Genomic DNA, 15,345 nt, shown 5'->3' with positions numbered 1-15,345 from the left:
ACTGTAAATATTGTAAATATTACATTTAGCTCGTTTTTTATACAAACAGTAGTGCTTTACCCTTAGTAGTAAGTATTCGTATGAGACTACGTTTAAACTGATAACAGTCTCTCTTTTTAAAAGATGAGTTTTGCTCTAACAAGTGTAGCTTGCAGTGCCCTCTGTTGGTGAAAATATTTACTATGCCGATTATGCTCTTTGCACTGGTAACTAGCAGAATGTTGATCTGACTCTTTAGAAGTGTTTTAACGTTATTTTCATGGGCTCTCTCCCTTACATTGGTAGATAGACATGATATTGTCTTCTTAAACCGGTCAAGTTAATAGACGAAGTCTATTTTATGTAGAAGTAGAGAAGAAATATATCTTTATTTGATATAGGTTGTTTTCAAGGCGTCTCCGTTCCGCGTTCAGAACTACTACGCATGCGCAGAGCAGTGCATTATGGAAAAGGTCGTTTCCTGATGATTATTTCAAGGAGACCTTCAAATAATGTTTTTTGTTCCGCCGATCGATCATATCACTTAATTTTGATCATATAGTCGTCACTTTATGCGTGCTACACGTTTATACGTCTCCCTCTATTCTTTATCCGAGCTTTAGTGTTAAGTGTCCAGACTTCGAGACCAAGGTGAAAGTAAAAAAGTAAAAATGAAAGTAAAACTGCGTCTGCCGACATCTTACAAACATGAGCGTCCGTCAGGAAGAAGCAATTTTTTTTGCCATAATTTAAAGTAGACATTTTTGTTTTCTTTAAGGTTTATGTTTATTCAAAGATGCATTCGTCCAGTTGTTTTTTCATGCCGATACTGCTCATGATCGCTGATGGTGAGTATTATCATTATTTAAGTGAGGTTGCCACAGCAGGCGTAGCCAATTTTCAATTGGTAATGTTTTATTTTTTGGTATAACTTCAGCTCTTCGATTGATAGATAGTCCACATGAAAAACGTCAGTATTTTAGGCCTAGGTACAGTATGTTTAACTGTTTAGTGTTGAACTGTTGATATGGATTGTTTATTTATTGTTTAGGGTTCACAGTGAAGGGTTCCTCAGGTCCTCTGGTTGTTCCTCTAGGAGGTTCAGTTCTTCTGCCCTGTTCTGTTGATTCACTCTCATCACTGAAGGATCTGGAGGTGGAATGGAAAAGATCAGACTCACAGACTCTCATTCATCTGTATCAAGATGGAGATATTAAACCAGAAGTCCAGAATGAGGATTATCATGATCGAGCTCATTTCTTCACTGACGACATTAAACAGGGAAACTTCTCTCTCCTGTTGATGAATGTGACAGCTGAAGATGAAGGACAATACACATGTACAGTTCACAGTGGACACGAGTCTCATGAAACTGTGATTGAAGTATCGTTGAACAATTTTGGTAAGTTTGATTGCATGAGTTTACTATAGTCATTTTTAAAGATTTTGTGGAGGAGGAAAACATTTAACCAATGCATTCAACATTTTTGTTCATTCAGAGCTCGACAGTGTCAGGTTATGATCATCATACCAACACGTAGATGACATTTGACAATATTAACAATACCAGCCAGTGGCACTGAAACTATAATTAAAAGAGAACACCCACCCTTAAAGTTTTTACATTTTATACAGAAATTTAATACGTCATGTTTGTAGCGTATATGTCGTCTATGAAGTTTTAAGGGGCTTGCAGGTAGTGACATGCTACTTTTACTTTGGTTGTTTCCGCTTGCACAGTATAGGGAGGGGCCAATACGTTACTGGTTAATATTATTCTATTTTAACAATGGCTTATATTTTTGAAAGAACCCTTTTGTCTTCCAAGGAACATTAGACACACCGTGAAAGAGATGTTCTTTTGTGACTTTTATTCCTTTTTGCCAGGCCATCTACTGTACAGTATATACTAAGTTTCTCAGTATTTTCAGCAAACAATTAAAATTGTCAATACCTAAACAGCTTTTCACTACTGTGTGTTTTCTAAAGAAAGGGAGATCATCATTATTACATTCACGCCAAACTCAGTAGTAAATGTTTTTTTGCCTATAGTAAAGAAAATGGCAATGTTGTGTTTCCTAAAACCAACATACTGTAGTGACACATATGGGAATTTGTGTTTTCTTATGTCACATTTTTTTTCTTTGAATGATAGCAACACATGAGTGGGGACAGTTTTACACTTTTTTTTCATGTTGAAATTTAATAAGCCAGATAACCAGTATTTACCTGTGTCAGTTGTCATAGCCTAGACAGCCATTAAAAGCCATTACAACTATCTATAGAAGACTTCTCATTTTACTCTGTTGGAAAGTCTGATCAGTGTCATTCACTAACAAATATCTGCTGTGTTCAGTAACTGATGCGTTTGTGTGTTTCAGGTTTGTCAGTTTTACACATAATGGTGTTGATTTTGTGTATTTCTGCATGTGGATCTGCTATTCTCTTCTGCTCTCTCATATACTGCAGATCAAACAACACAGGTAAACTTTCTTTAGACAGGTTAAACAGTCATTGATGGACAGGTTCCCATTGGTTATGTGTTGTGTACAAATCTTGTGAGTCTGGTTATCTTGTGATAAAAGAAAAAAATTAGGGAAATTTCTGACTAGTACACGTCTTTTTTTCACATCGTTGAGTTTAAATGTTTAATGTATTAACAATTTGATATTTTAATTACATATGATGAGGTGCCTGCCTAGTCTTCCAAATAAGCTTTTATTCAAAAATAACTCTCACATATTCCTGCTGTGAAATTTCATGTTTTCATGTAAAATGTCCTAATGTTTTCAGAAGAATGAAAAAAGTAAATGTAGTGAAATAACACTTAGAGTTATAGATATTTTTAAAAAAGTAGTTTGATTAAAAAAACATTAAGCATTTAAGTGTTATTTATATATTTATTTAGTATTTTCTTTCTTGAAACAGATCTCCGTCTTCAGATGTTTCTGGTCTTCTGTCCAAATATCATCATGTTTTTTGCTTTTGTCTTTTGGGGTGTTTCAGAAGGTTGGTGTTAAAAATCATTACATTGCTTGATTTATTAGTTAACATTTACTTATACTTCAGTTTGTAGATTTCACTTCAAAATGTTACCCCCATTAACTTTCCATAGTCATTTTTATTCCTTCTACTGAAAGTCAATTGGGCCAATTTTGAAGTGAATACTCTTTTAAATGTTTTGGTTGTTTATTTAATTTTTAAAGGACTAAACAATATATTTTCTAATTATTATGTTTATCTATTAAAAACAATTATTATGGATGGAAAACTCAACGTTATGTTTTTTCTGCAACATAAAATACATTGCTAAAAAATTGTCATGATGATGAAGCCATTGAAAATGTTAATTTTAAATGTGTTTCAGGATCTGTGATTGAAACGGTCTCCTGTTGTTCTCTTTACATTGTCAGACCTCTCATGTTACTCTGGGCTGCTCCATATGTTCAACAGTTTACAGGTATGACAGGATTCACTTCTAATGATCGTAGTATATAAGTAGGGATCACTAAATGACTAGACATATATATATATCAGTGTCAGTGATTATTTCATGACATTTCCACAAACAGTGTACAGTGTTTTAGTAAAACTTAAGTTTTTTACTGTAATAACATGATGTCATGATCATTTCTGTTTTCTAGGCAACATTAAAACATGGATCCTAGATTACACCTATGACACAGAATATATTGTTTTCTCAACTGTTCTGTATTCAGGTAAATACATTTAAATGTCACTTAACAGACATTATCATGAAACATAATTATTGGGTAAAACCTCCAGTCGAAAGAATGTTAATTTTATTCTGATGATTCCTTAATGTTCTGCAGCTTACAAAACAATAGCATGAATAAATCATTTAATGTATCTTGTACTGCTGGTTTACTTTGTCTGAATACTGCTGTATTTGATTTCTGTGTGTTCACTGGACAGGTCACATTTTACAATCAATCTCATAATATTAATCTTGATCTCCACTGCAGCTGGTTAGGGAAACACTCATTAAATGTTATAATTAAACATCTTCAAAGTTGTGGTTGTTAAAAACTAAATCAACACCTAAATGACCTCTCTATGTGTTCATTGATCGTGTCAGATATAAACAGCATTCACAGCAGGGTCAGAATTAGACAGAAACAACCCTGACACTGTCAGTGAAACAGGGCACTCGCTGTACATGATTTCATGTATATGATTTCACCTGTTTTATGTTTGGTAATTATTATTCTCTCTCTTCTTGTGTTCTAGTTCTTTTTTATTCTGCCTGGAGAAGAGGTCTGAGTTATGCTGGATTTGAAGGCATTATGATCATAGTGCTCTTTGGATTTGTTCTTCTGTTCTGCCTCTTCTATAGTATTTTCAGTGAGTGTTTCTCTTTAAATCTCCCGTCTCTTTTTTTTCTACATGAACAGAAGTGTGAAATAGTGTTTTATGATACATTTAAAGAATTATGTCCAGTAAGATTCATTTCGACAAACTAATTTATATTTTAAAACATTCACAGTATCGTTGCTTTAAGTACTTTAGAAATGACTTTATATGAGAAACATGAGGAGACAGAAAAACCCTTTTTCTAAGAAAAGAAACAAAAGTTTTTTTTTAAATGGCCCTTTAGTTTCTTTATTTTATATGATAGTGGGCTATTATTTTAGTTTTGACTTTTATGTTTAGTACATTTGATTCCCCTTTGTTTTGCACACAAAACATTGTCCAAAAATATCTGATATCAATAATTCATTCATTCACAGAGAATAATCCCTCACATTGTGAACTATGTTCGAAAATCCACCATCCTTATATTCATGAAGTCAATAGGTTCTTATATTGAATAAGTAAAGAATAATATACAACCCACCGGTGGTTATTGCAGAATAAACCCCAAAAGGGTAATCAGGTATAACAACTGGCTGAATGTACATTATCCCACTCACTACTGTACATTGTTACTTGTAACATAAGTTAATAATTGTATATGAAATATTGACTCTGTATGGGCATTTACAGTTAGGACCCCTAAACCAGTAGGCTAATGAAGAATGAAGACCCAGTCATTTGGACTGGACATCCAGTCATTTAAAGCAAATCTTACTGAAAAATAATTTGCGGTTTAATCGGCAGAATCCATCTTCCGCACTTACACAGTGTTCCTGGGCTGCGATACAACAGTAATAATACTCTATCAGAGATCTGTAAACTTTACATTTCATGATTCTGATTGATTGGTCAAGCAAGGGGTACCCAGGCTCGGTCCTGGAGGGCCGGTGTCCTGCTTAGTTTTCCTCCAACCGTGATCAAACACACCTGAAGCAGCTAATCAAGATCTTACTGGGCACAGCAGAGACATCTTAGAACTAAACTCTTCAGGACACCTGGCCAACAGAAACACGTTTGGGGACCCCGAGTTAAACCATAGATACATTGGAAATATCTCCACACATGGACATATTTGTGATCCTGTCTGTGAAAACCAGTCTAAAGTCTCAAATAATAAGTGTTAAAGTTAAATTTCAACCATTATTTTCACATTTAAGTCGTTGACACGGTCTTACTCAGTCAATATTAAATATGTCACAGTTATATTATCACAAAACGTTCTTTACATTATGTAGGATGGTGTTATGTAAATCTAAAAACCGTGACTTTGACTGGGTTTTCACAGACTGGGTCACATATCTGCATTATCAGTGTGACAGCAGAGGTCCTGGTTTAGGTACAAAGTGACTTGTACAGGTTACAGAACAGCACAGTACAGGTTACAGAACAGCATATCCATATGTCCGGTCTTCTTTATTTTGTCATTGCGACAGTTGTTTACCTCTCATCTCCTGTAACAAAGACACTGAACAACACACACACAGCTTCTTAAGGTTGAAGGTTTCAGAGCTTTAGCTTAAATCAGGAAACATTTCCAAAACACATAAAATGTACACAACCAGAGAACGCACAGTGTTATACTATAGTGATAGAGACAGAGAATATATGCTTTAGTTTAACACAGAGAAGAGATGGGCCTGTTGTGACCTGTGTGACCTGACCTTCAATAGTATTAATCATTGAAAGGGCAAATAATAGTTAAAAACTAATATACGATAAAACAACTTATCGAAAGGATATGTTGAAAAAGAGATTGAACTTTGGAGTCTACCCCTTTAGCTTATTTATAACACACTCAAAACTGGTATGAGAAGAAACAGTGGAGTTAAACATTAATCAATAGCACTGGTTAAGATGTCTCACTGTACCCAGATGAGCGGTATGTTATCAGTTTTAACACTTGTTATCAGGGGATGAGAAAACTCTGTTGTGACTGACCGATCAGCTTCAGGTATTGCAAAACATTTTTGGAGAAATTGCATTATTCAAGACATTCATATTTATACATTTTCCAAGTGTTTTAGAAATACATGACTCCTAACAGATGCTTTTATAATTATAGATAATCATTGTCTTTATTAATTGCCTGCAAAAACATATGTTTGGAAATTTGTTTAATCAACCTTTGATCAGTTTTGCCCTGGAATGATGATTTTATTATTGATGTATTTTTCAATACATCATGCACAATACAAGATTCCTTTAGTTCAGTTTGTAATGTTAATTCTTTAAGTCTGAGATGATAAACATTCAAGGGATTCATTGCAATCTGAATCAAAAATGTGGATCCTTTCATTGATTCTTATGTTTTTGTGATTCAGTGTTTGTTAGAGTCACTGGGATATTAAGCCAACGGGTGATTAACATATTAAATGTTCTGGCTGATATATTCGCTGATGTCCTGCCCTCATTACAATTCGTCCTCCTGATCTACTCTTTTGGATCAACCAGTGGAGGTGAGATCACATTCATAAACTATAAGAAATTATTCATGTTGCATTATGAGATTGTTTTATTTGATTTAACTCTCAAATGTAATATAAACAGAAAACTGGGAAGTAAATTCACCACTATTAGATGATTGCATTCATTTACATATATTAAAATAAATCTGAAAAGTGTTTTAGATTTTATATGACACTCCAACTACATATATTAGGTATAAATATCTAAAGCTACTGTATATAAAGACTGATGTTCGGAGGTTTTTCATAAGAAAAACACAATAGCACACAATATGCTATGAGACCGATGTGTTTTTCAATCTGTGTAATCAGTCCATGTATCTCTAAAATTCATTTTCTGTCTTCAGGTTTCTTCATTGTTGCAGTTTTACCTGTGATAGTAGCTGTCACAGATTACGATTGGGATCTTACATGTGGGGAAAGGATGGGCTGTAAGTGTTTGAATTATCATCTGATCTCTGTAGAAATAAATCATTACAATATTGAATCCATTTATCTTTATGCTTCTGTTACTATTGTTCTTCCTCACTTTTTTGTCTTTAAAAGTTTTGAGTGTTGTTTTGAATTAAAATAGTCATACTTTTATTTCTTCAGTAATTGCAGCATGAAAATATGTGTAGTTGTTGTCTTAGATGTTTCAGAAGCTCATTATTTAACCGTTCCTACTCGATTCTAACCGAGAGAGGCGCCCTAACAAAGAGTTTATTTGTTGACATTAATGAATGCATTGACTAACATGAACTTACAATGATCAATATTAATATAAATCATATAAAAGCCTCTTAAAAGCACTCAAACAAATGTAAAAGCAACCTCAAATTAAATTCTTGCAAGTATTGTTAGTTTCGATTAATTTATGTGGCTGGCCATTTTACAAATGGCATCTTGCTGTGTTAAGCATGTTTTTGTTACTGAAGATCTTGAAGTATTTTGCCTCATTAATTCATTCAAACTGTTTCTGTTTAATAATTTAAATCTATTTCTAAGGTTCCCCTTTGGTCAGGAGGTCAGTGTGGTCTGTAATGATGTTTTTGGTGACTGCACTAATGATGTTTTTCTACATCATGGCACTGGAAAATGAAAAAGGTATATTCATAATCTTTGAGAACTAAAGCATACAATGAAATGTTAGAATATAAAGTCAGCATAAAGGAAATATTGTTTGTTTAGGATACTGTATTAATTCAAATCTTTCATTGTTGGAAAGGGTTTAAACAATGTTATCTTACTCAATGAAACAAACAATATACTGTATGTACATGCACCTGTGGAAATTTCCTTAGAACCGTTTACAGGCGGTGGGCAACTAATGTCACAGCTACAATAACATAAGACATTAAAGAGATCTATGTAGCAACTAAAATTGCCAGAAGAGAGATGTCTAGGCTTCCTGCTGCAGGAAGGCATAAGAACTGCATATGTGGCCACCTGCCCGAACACTATCTGTAATGTCAAGACAAATTTATTTCCTGTAATGTGAGACGCAAAAAAAATACAGAGCTGCAGCGAGATAGAAAGGACATTTGATCGTCATAGCAGTAGCAGAGCATTGATTTGCACAGGAAGGTTTATAATATTTGTAAATACAGTGGTGGACAAGGGGGGTAACATCTCAAACCAAGAACGGTCTATGCTGGTACAGTCCTTGAGGAGATGGACTGCAGTATTTATTATTTTGCAGCCACAACATAGATTTAACAGTGTTGTGTACATTTCTAAAGGCACGAACAAAGGAGTGAAAACTAAAATACTTGTAATTCCTAAATAAGAGATACTACGGATATTTGGAGAACAATGAGAATAGCCATATGTGCAATGGAAACATAAACCTGACAATATACTCACAATTACTTCTAATATTGGAGCCCAAGTTCAGGGATTCATTATTTATTGAATAGTTTCTGATTATTTTTATGTTCATACAAATATGTGTACGTTAAGTTGGCAATAAAAGTTAAAAAGTAAAAGCCTTTTTCTTTTTGCTGAGTTTATAATGTATTATGTGTTTCTTGCAAACAGGAAATTTATAGCTACATGTTTTGTAAATTAATTGTTTGCCAAAAAGTTACTGCAATAATGTAGACTATACATTGTTTTTTCTCCATGTGCAGATCGAGTTGGATGGGCCTGTAAAATAGGATTTCTACAAGTATTATGGACAACTTGGAGCTTTTCCAGGTCATTTAGAGATATAGGTACAATAATAATCATCTGCTTTGATCGTCTTCTCTGTGTGATGAGTATTTACTATTATCTCTTGTTTATTATCTATTTATTTTTTTCTTCTGAAGAATGATTATGCTTGTGGTTCATCTTCCACTTATGTGTTTCTAATATTCCACCGTAATATTCCTCACATACATATCAATCTACTTTGAGAAACTCATGTTATGAGAGTGGTTTTGTGTGTATGTCATGTTCAGAATAAAATAATTGACCTGTTTCATTTTATTCTTATTATCAGATATTTAGTAATTATACTGACAGGTCTCATCGCATCCACTTCAGGTCTTTTTGTATATGCCATTTTACTTAAAATGCCTTTAAATGAGCTACCAAAGATGATCAAAATTGATGCCCAGATTACAGAGTCATTTTATGTGTTTCTTCTCACTAACATTTAAATATTAAAATAGAATAAAATGACAAAAATGAAAACATGTTTCTGATGTTATTAATTTTGTATGTGTATCACTTTATTGTTAATGTGTTTTATTAATTGTAAATGCTCACGGTAAAATGTTTTCATTTATAGATTTTCCTCGCATCATGCCTGTGTATTTGTTTGGATCAGTTGGTGTTGTTTTAATCAGCGCAATCGCTCTGATGACTGAACTGATACTGAAAATAGGTGGGTCAACACTTTAATATCATACAGCATATGATTTACAGTATTTTAATGTGAAAATGTTTGACTTGAAATGGAAAATTTAAATATAAACAGATATTACAAAATCAAGGACCAATTATACTAGATGAAAACAATTTAATAATTATTATAACTTATAATAAGTTAGCTGGAGACACCATTGATAATATTAAACATAATTCTCTTCATTCTAATTATTTTAATTGTTATTTTCAGTTAATGGTGAAGGTCTATTAGGGGATCTGAGAATCGTCGTGTTTTCCTTAGAAACTCTCTTTGTCGCATCAGTGCTGATTTTACTGGTATTTGCAACATGTGAGTACAAACTAAACTTTGTTTATATTTATTTCTCTTGTGTTTTAGTTCCTCTCCTGTTAACCTTAAAAATTATCTTTGTACATGACCAAATGCCAACACTTGACCCTCTCTCCAGCACATGCCAAAGTTTTGTGAGGTAGTTTTGTAATGTCTGTATAATTGTGAAATGTGTGCTGATCTGCTGTAGCTGCTGTTTGATTTATTGTGTTTGTGTTAATAACTGTTAGATTTTAACACATTCAAGCATATGTTTTATTCACTGAGAGCTGCTCACAGTCAACATGAATCAAGTTTCGACACATATTGTCTAAGGAGACCCTTTTATCCTAAGTGACTTACAATGCGAAAGCAATAGAGTTACTTAGGCTTTGGAAACATTAGCACATCTGGACAACTTTTAATTATAATTATATTTTTTCTTGTTAAGTCTGCATTTATTTATTCTTAATTAAATCCACACATGAGGTATTAAACAGACTGATTTGATATTTGGTTCAAGTCTCTAATAATAATCTTCTTATGATCGTTTCCACCACTGCTCTGAACACACAGGGATCAAACCGTGTCTGCAGTCCTGTCAGGTTAGTATCACATATCATGTTAATCTCATTGATAAATCTGATGTAATTGACTCTTCAGTTCATCCTAAAAGTGCACTAGATTTTTTTTTTTTTTGAGAGCGATTTGTTCCCACAGTTTGGGTCAGCATCATGCTACAGCAATTGATTTTGGCTACTGATGTCATTCTAGAAACAGGTCTACCCTGTTTATACTGTGGGTGTATTTGTCACCTTTTTTATATACAGTCATTATTTTTTTGGAACACAAAGTTTCCAATCGTTGCAGTACAGATTGTCATTTGATTATAAATGGCAGTTTTAAACTCATATGTAGAATAAAACAGTTTTTATTACAATCACAGATATGAGACTTGTGTGACTATATGAGTTTAAACATAACTTCAAAAAATGCTGTTCATTTATTAAAGAGTAAACTGTTTAATGAGAAGAAAAGTGCTGATGCAACTGTCGTAAAATATAAAAATGTTGTATAAATATTGTCTAAAATTCATGGTTTCCATTAACACAGGCTAGAGCAAAATGTAAACGAACCCGAAAACAACCTTCTACAGTGAGTATCCCATATAAAGCTTTATTGAGATTTATAACTGTCCTGAGATAAAAGCGTAATGTATTAACTACAATACAGATGTAAAATGAATGGTTAGTGGTCATCTGTTGTGTTCCTAAACTAACAGTACTGCACACTTTGGATGATTTCAATTTTTCTCATTTCACACAAGGAAATTATTTAAGATATTTTATCTCTGTATATCTGAATGACTCGGCATAAAGTTCGTGACCTGCCTTTGTTAGTTTAACACCCATAGATGCCATTGACATAATGATAACCTGATTGGCTCATGGCACCACAAGAACACACATCTCCTAAAGCACTTCATGTGCTGTTAAAAGCAGAAAATGAAAAAATAGCTCCATTTCACTGAGCTGACAAAATCAGTCAGTTTGAAAAACAATCGGTTTTATTGTAAATTCATTGTCACTGACATGCAAAAACAACTGTACAAATGATAATGATAATGCGAGACGGTAATGATAAAGGAACACACAACCAAAAATATATATAAATATATGTAGAGAAACAGTGGAATATGATTTGCCATTATAGCATATGTAAAATGGGATCATTCAAACCTTTATCATTCTGATAAGGTGAATCAGCTGTGCTAGATAAGGAGGACATCAAAATGTGCAGTTTAAGGACTCATATTCTTTTGTACATGTTGTGGTTTAATGTTGTTGTTTTTTTTTGCCCTAAACTCAGGATGCATCAGGAACCGAAATGAATCCTCTGAATACACAAGCTGGAGAAGCTCAGCCTGATTCAGTGGAATCACAAACATGAGAGAAGATCATTCTGGATTCATCTCAAACACTCATGAGCTCTGACACACTGAGACTGTTATTTTATATGTAATGCAGAAGGTTTTAAAACGTTTTTCTTTTTGCAGTTCGAAAATGGGTGTAAATATGTGCATGATTTTTTTATTTCCTTTTGTGATAAAACAGTTGCTTTTTTATTATATAGATACATTTTAAGATCCGGCTGTAACTTCAATAGTAAACATTAATTTTCCATTTCTTTTGATCAGAATATGAAGTCGTTTCAGACAGTTTGTAATGACACTGCAATCTTAAGCGACTTGTGTTTTTATTAAGTTCCAATGATAGTTGTTCATGAAGCAAAACAGCAAAAGCAAATATAATGCATTAAATTCGATTGTTAAGACAAACGTTTTTGCATTTTGAGCTTGGGTTTACACTAAAGCTGTTAATTCCTCATGGCATGAGCGCTTGAAGGTTTTACAGTGATATTGTTGAATCTGTCTGAAAGGAGTTGGATGACATCTCAGAGAGCTGCAGGTGCAGCTGCTTTACTGCCAAACTGAAAACAACAGCCTGAAACAGTAAATAGATGGATTCTCTCTCAACTGGACAAGTTGAACTAAGGTTAACAAACATTTTATTACAGCACAGGTCAATTCTGTTTGTAAAATTATTATTTTCAAATAGGTCCAGAAGACTCAGCTCCATGAGAGCAGATCATTCATAAACACTATGAGCTGAGAACTGACTACAGTTCAGTTTTGTTTTAATGTATAATGTACATTTGGTTTTGTACTGTGAGCTATTTTAAATGTTTTCACTCATGTTGAAATAGCTGTAGATAAGCAATTGGATTTTATGGATTTATGGAGGTCACTGTTTGTTTATGATCAGAGTTCATGGTTTAAGTCTCAGGTTCACAGTGGTGTCAGTACAGGATCGATAAATCTTCCCGTTTCTGGGTCATTGTAAAAATGTAAGCATGTGTCACAACGCTGCACTTAACATAGAGTTTTAAATCAGTTTGCAACCCTGAAGCTGTAATTCTTTTTTGTAAATGTTTTGATGCTGAATTATTAAAAATGTCTTCCAGATGAAATAGATCGAAAAGTTGTGGATTAATTTTATGTAATTTCACTCAGACACTCACTCAGGATTTTGTATCAATTCACATTCATTTGTGTAGCACGTTTCATAATGCATTTCAAAGAAGCTATACCTTTTCATTAACCTTTCATAAGAGGTCATATCAGAAAGTGCATTTGTAAGCAGTGTTGGGTGTAACTAGTTACTAAGTAATTAGTTACTGTAATTTAATTACTTTTCCCTTGAAAAAGTAATGTAAGGGATTACTCATATGTTTTCTGTAATTTAATTACAGTTACTTTTGATTTAATACTTAACTAAATACTTTGTGAAATATATACATGTGCAATAGTGTAATTGACATCAAAATGTAAAGTCTTACTTTAAAATCTGTTCTTTAATGTATAATTCTCACATTTGTAATACTTTGGACAGTTAATAATATTATTTATTTGAATGAATTAAATAAGCCGTTTCATGTCAATGCTTGAATCACTTAACTAATCAAGGTTGATGAAGCATATAGAAAGTAATTTGTATAAGTAACTAAATACTTTTTGGACAGAGTAATTTGGACAGTAATCTAATTACACTATTGAATATGTAATGAGTAACTAGTAATTAACTACTTTTTCAGAGTAATATACTCAACACTGTTTGTAAGGTGGTATAAATCAAAATAAATGTGCATTTTAAAGGTGGGGTTGAATGTTTCATGCATTCTGACTAATTTACACTTTTAAACGTGCTGGCTTCTCATGCTTGTCAAGAAACAAGATGGACTTATGATGTAGTATTTTTGTGCTCGATATACTCCGGCAGTGCTCGTACAGGCTTCGAAAAGTTTTTTTCTAACTATGGATCATCCTCTGGTAACAAGGGTTCTTAGTCACTATTGGACAATTCTCCGGGAAAAGCATGACCACACGTCAACCAGAGAGAGCAAGAGAAAGAGCACGCCCATGTGTTTAGTTCGGGTTCAGCTGTGTTTTTGTTCATGACATGTGGGTAGTGAATGTTATATAAAAGGTGGATATAACGCTGGATTTGGAGTTTGTTTGAAACTGATAGGACAGTGGTTCCCAACCTGGGGTCCGCGATCCCTTTAGGGGGAACCAGAGTTCACATGACCGGTGCGGGAGCTGACATGCTTGAGGTTAAATAAAGCTTCATAAAAATGTTCCACTAATCATTGTATATCAAAATAATTTTGTATGTTTTGATAAATGATGTGGTTACAGTGCCAAGAAAATGCATTCAAAAATAGTTATATCGTATATAAAATAATTATTTCAATTTTTCCTGCTCCATCGGCAGACATTCAGACGGGGCTTTGCGGAAGCTGGAAGCACTGTCATTGGCTGTTCTCAATATGAGAGTCACGTGAGAACGTCCTCTGTCAGGCATCTATGTTCATGTCAACATAAAAGCAAAAGGAAAAATGGCAGAGAAATGTAAATGCAGTTGTTGTCACACCTAAACTTGCAAAATATGCCATTACTGAGATCGTTCTTCCATTCAGTACCAACTACCTCTCTGAGAGTATTCAGAGCCCCTGTAGTTATAAAAACAAAGTCCTGCAACAGACTGGAAGTCCACAGTGATTTTAGACTGGCTGTAACTGCCAGTACACCTGATATACACCATCACTAGTCAAAGGGATGCAAGCCCAAGGTGGACATTAGCTTATGTGTTTACCCTGACGATTTGAATATCCTTGTATAAATAAGCAGTATTTGATAGTAGATCCAGGAGCGAGTAAAGCATCTTCCCGGTGCGAGCGGAGAACATTTAAGGGCGCCCGTCTAGTTCTGTGCCTGAGCAAAAGAAATCCGCTTGCGTGCGGAGAGGTTCGTGCTCACACGTCAATATCGAAGTACTTTCGTGCTAAAATGAATGTGCTACTTGACATTTGTCATTAAAAGCACGCCATAAAAGGCTGACATAAAGTTGGCCTGACACTGGACATTCAAATTACGTGAATTTAGGGACCGTCAACAAAGTGACATTCACGTTTCTAACGTCAATAGCAGTTAAAGGGAAAACAATCATATAGGCTGTCGCGATACCACTAAATCCTATTGAAATAAAGCTGGCAGTGATATGCAATGTTTGAGTCGATTACAATGTGCATTTGAAAAAAGCAACTCCCGTCAAACAGTCTGTTGTCAGTCTGCTTCCAGTTGTATTTCGCAACAGCTATCTTTACAAATCAAATCAATTGGCAGTGAAAAACACAAGCCGCACCCAATAATTTTCTCCTCAACTTCCGGTTCACGGAGACTTTAATAGACCTCTATAACAGTGCAACCTTATTATGATTTTAATATAATGCACAACTAAT

General features: G+C 33.9%; 1 protein-coding gene across 1 annotated transcript; it reads left to right on the top strand.

The window, feature by feature from the left end:
* Positions 1 to 230: 230 nt before the first annotated feature.
* On the top strand, positions 231 to 13,014 carry LOC130425887 (uncharacterized). The gene is made up of 16 exons (XM_056752310.1): positions 231 to 827; positions 1,031 to 1,381; positions 2,361 to 2,462; positions 2,908 to 2,988; positions 3,347 to 3,439; positions 3,624 to 3,698; positions 4,231 to 4,344; positions 6,678 to 6,812; positions 7,169 to 7,252; positions 7,809 to 7,907; positions 8,933 to 9,016; positions 9,577 to 9,672; positions 9,907 to 10,005; positions 10,561 to 10,589; positions 11,098 to 11,139; positions 11,854 to 13,014. Exons 1-16 carry the CDS (start codon positions 776 to 778, stop codon positions 11,932 to 11,934), a joined length of 1,617 nt encoding a protein of 538 aa, XP_056608288.1. The 5' UTR covers positions 231 to 775; the 3' UTR covers positions 11,935 to 13,014.
* Positions 13,015 to 15,345: the final 2,331 nt, after the last annotated feature.

Source organism: Triplophysa dalaica, chromosome 7 (genome assembly GCF_015846415.1).
Source record: "Triplophysa dalaica isolate WHDGS20190420 chromosome 7, ASM1584641v1, whole genome shotgun sequence".
In the NCBI taxonomy this organism is placed as follows: domain Eukaryota; kingdom Metazoa; phylum Chordata; class Actinopteri; order Cypriniformes; family Nemacheilidae; genus Triplophysa; species Triplophysa dalaica.
This window is presented reverse-complemented; position numbering and strand designations above follow the sequence as displayed.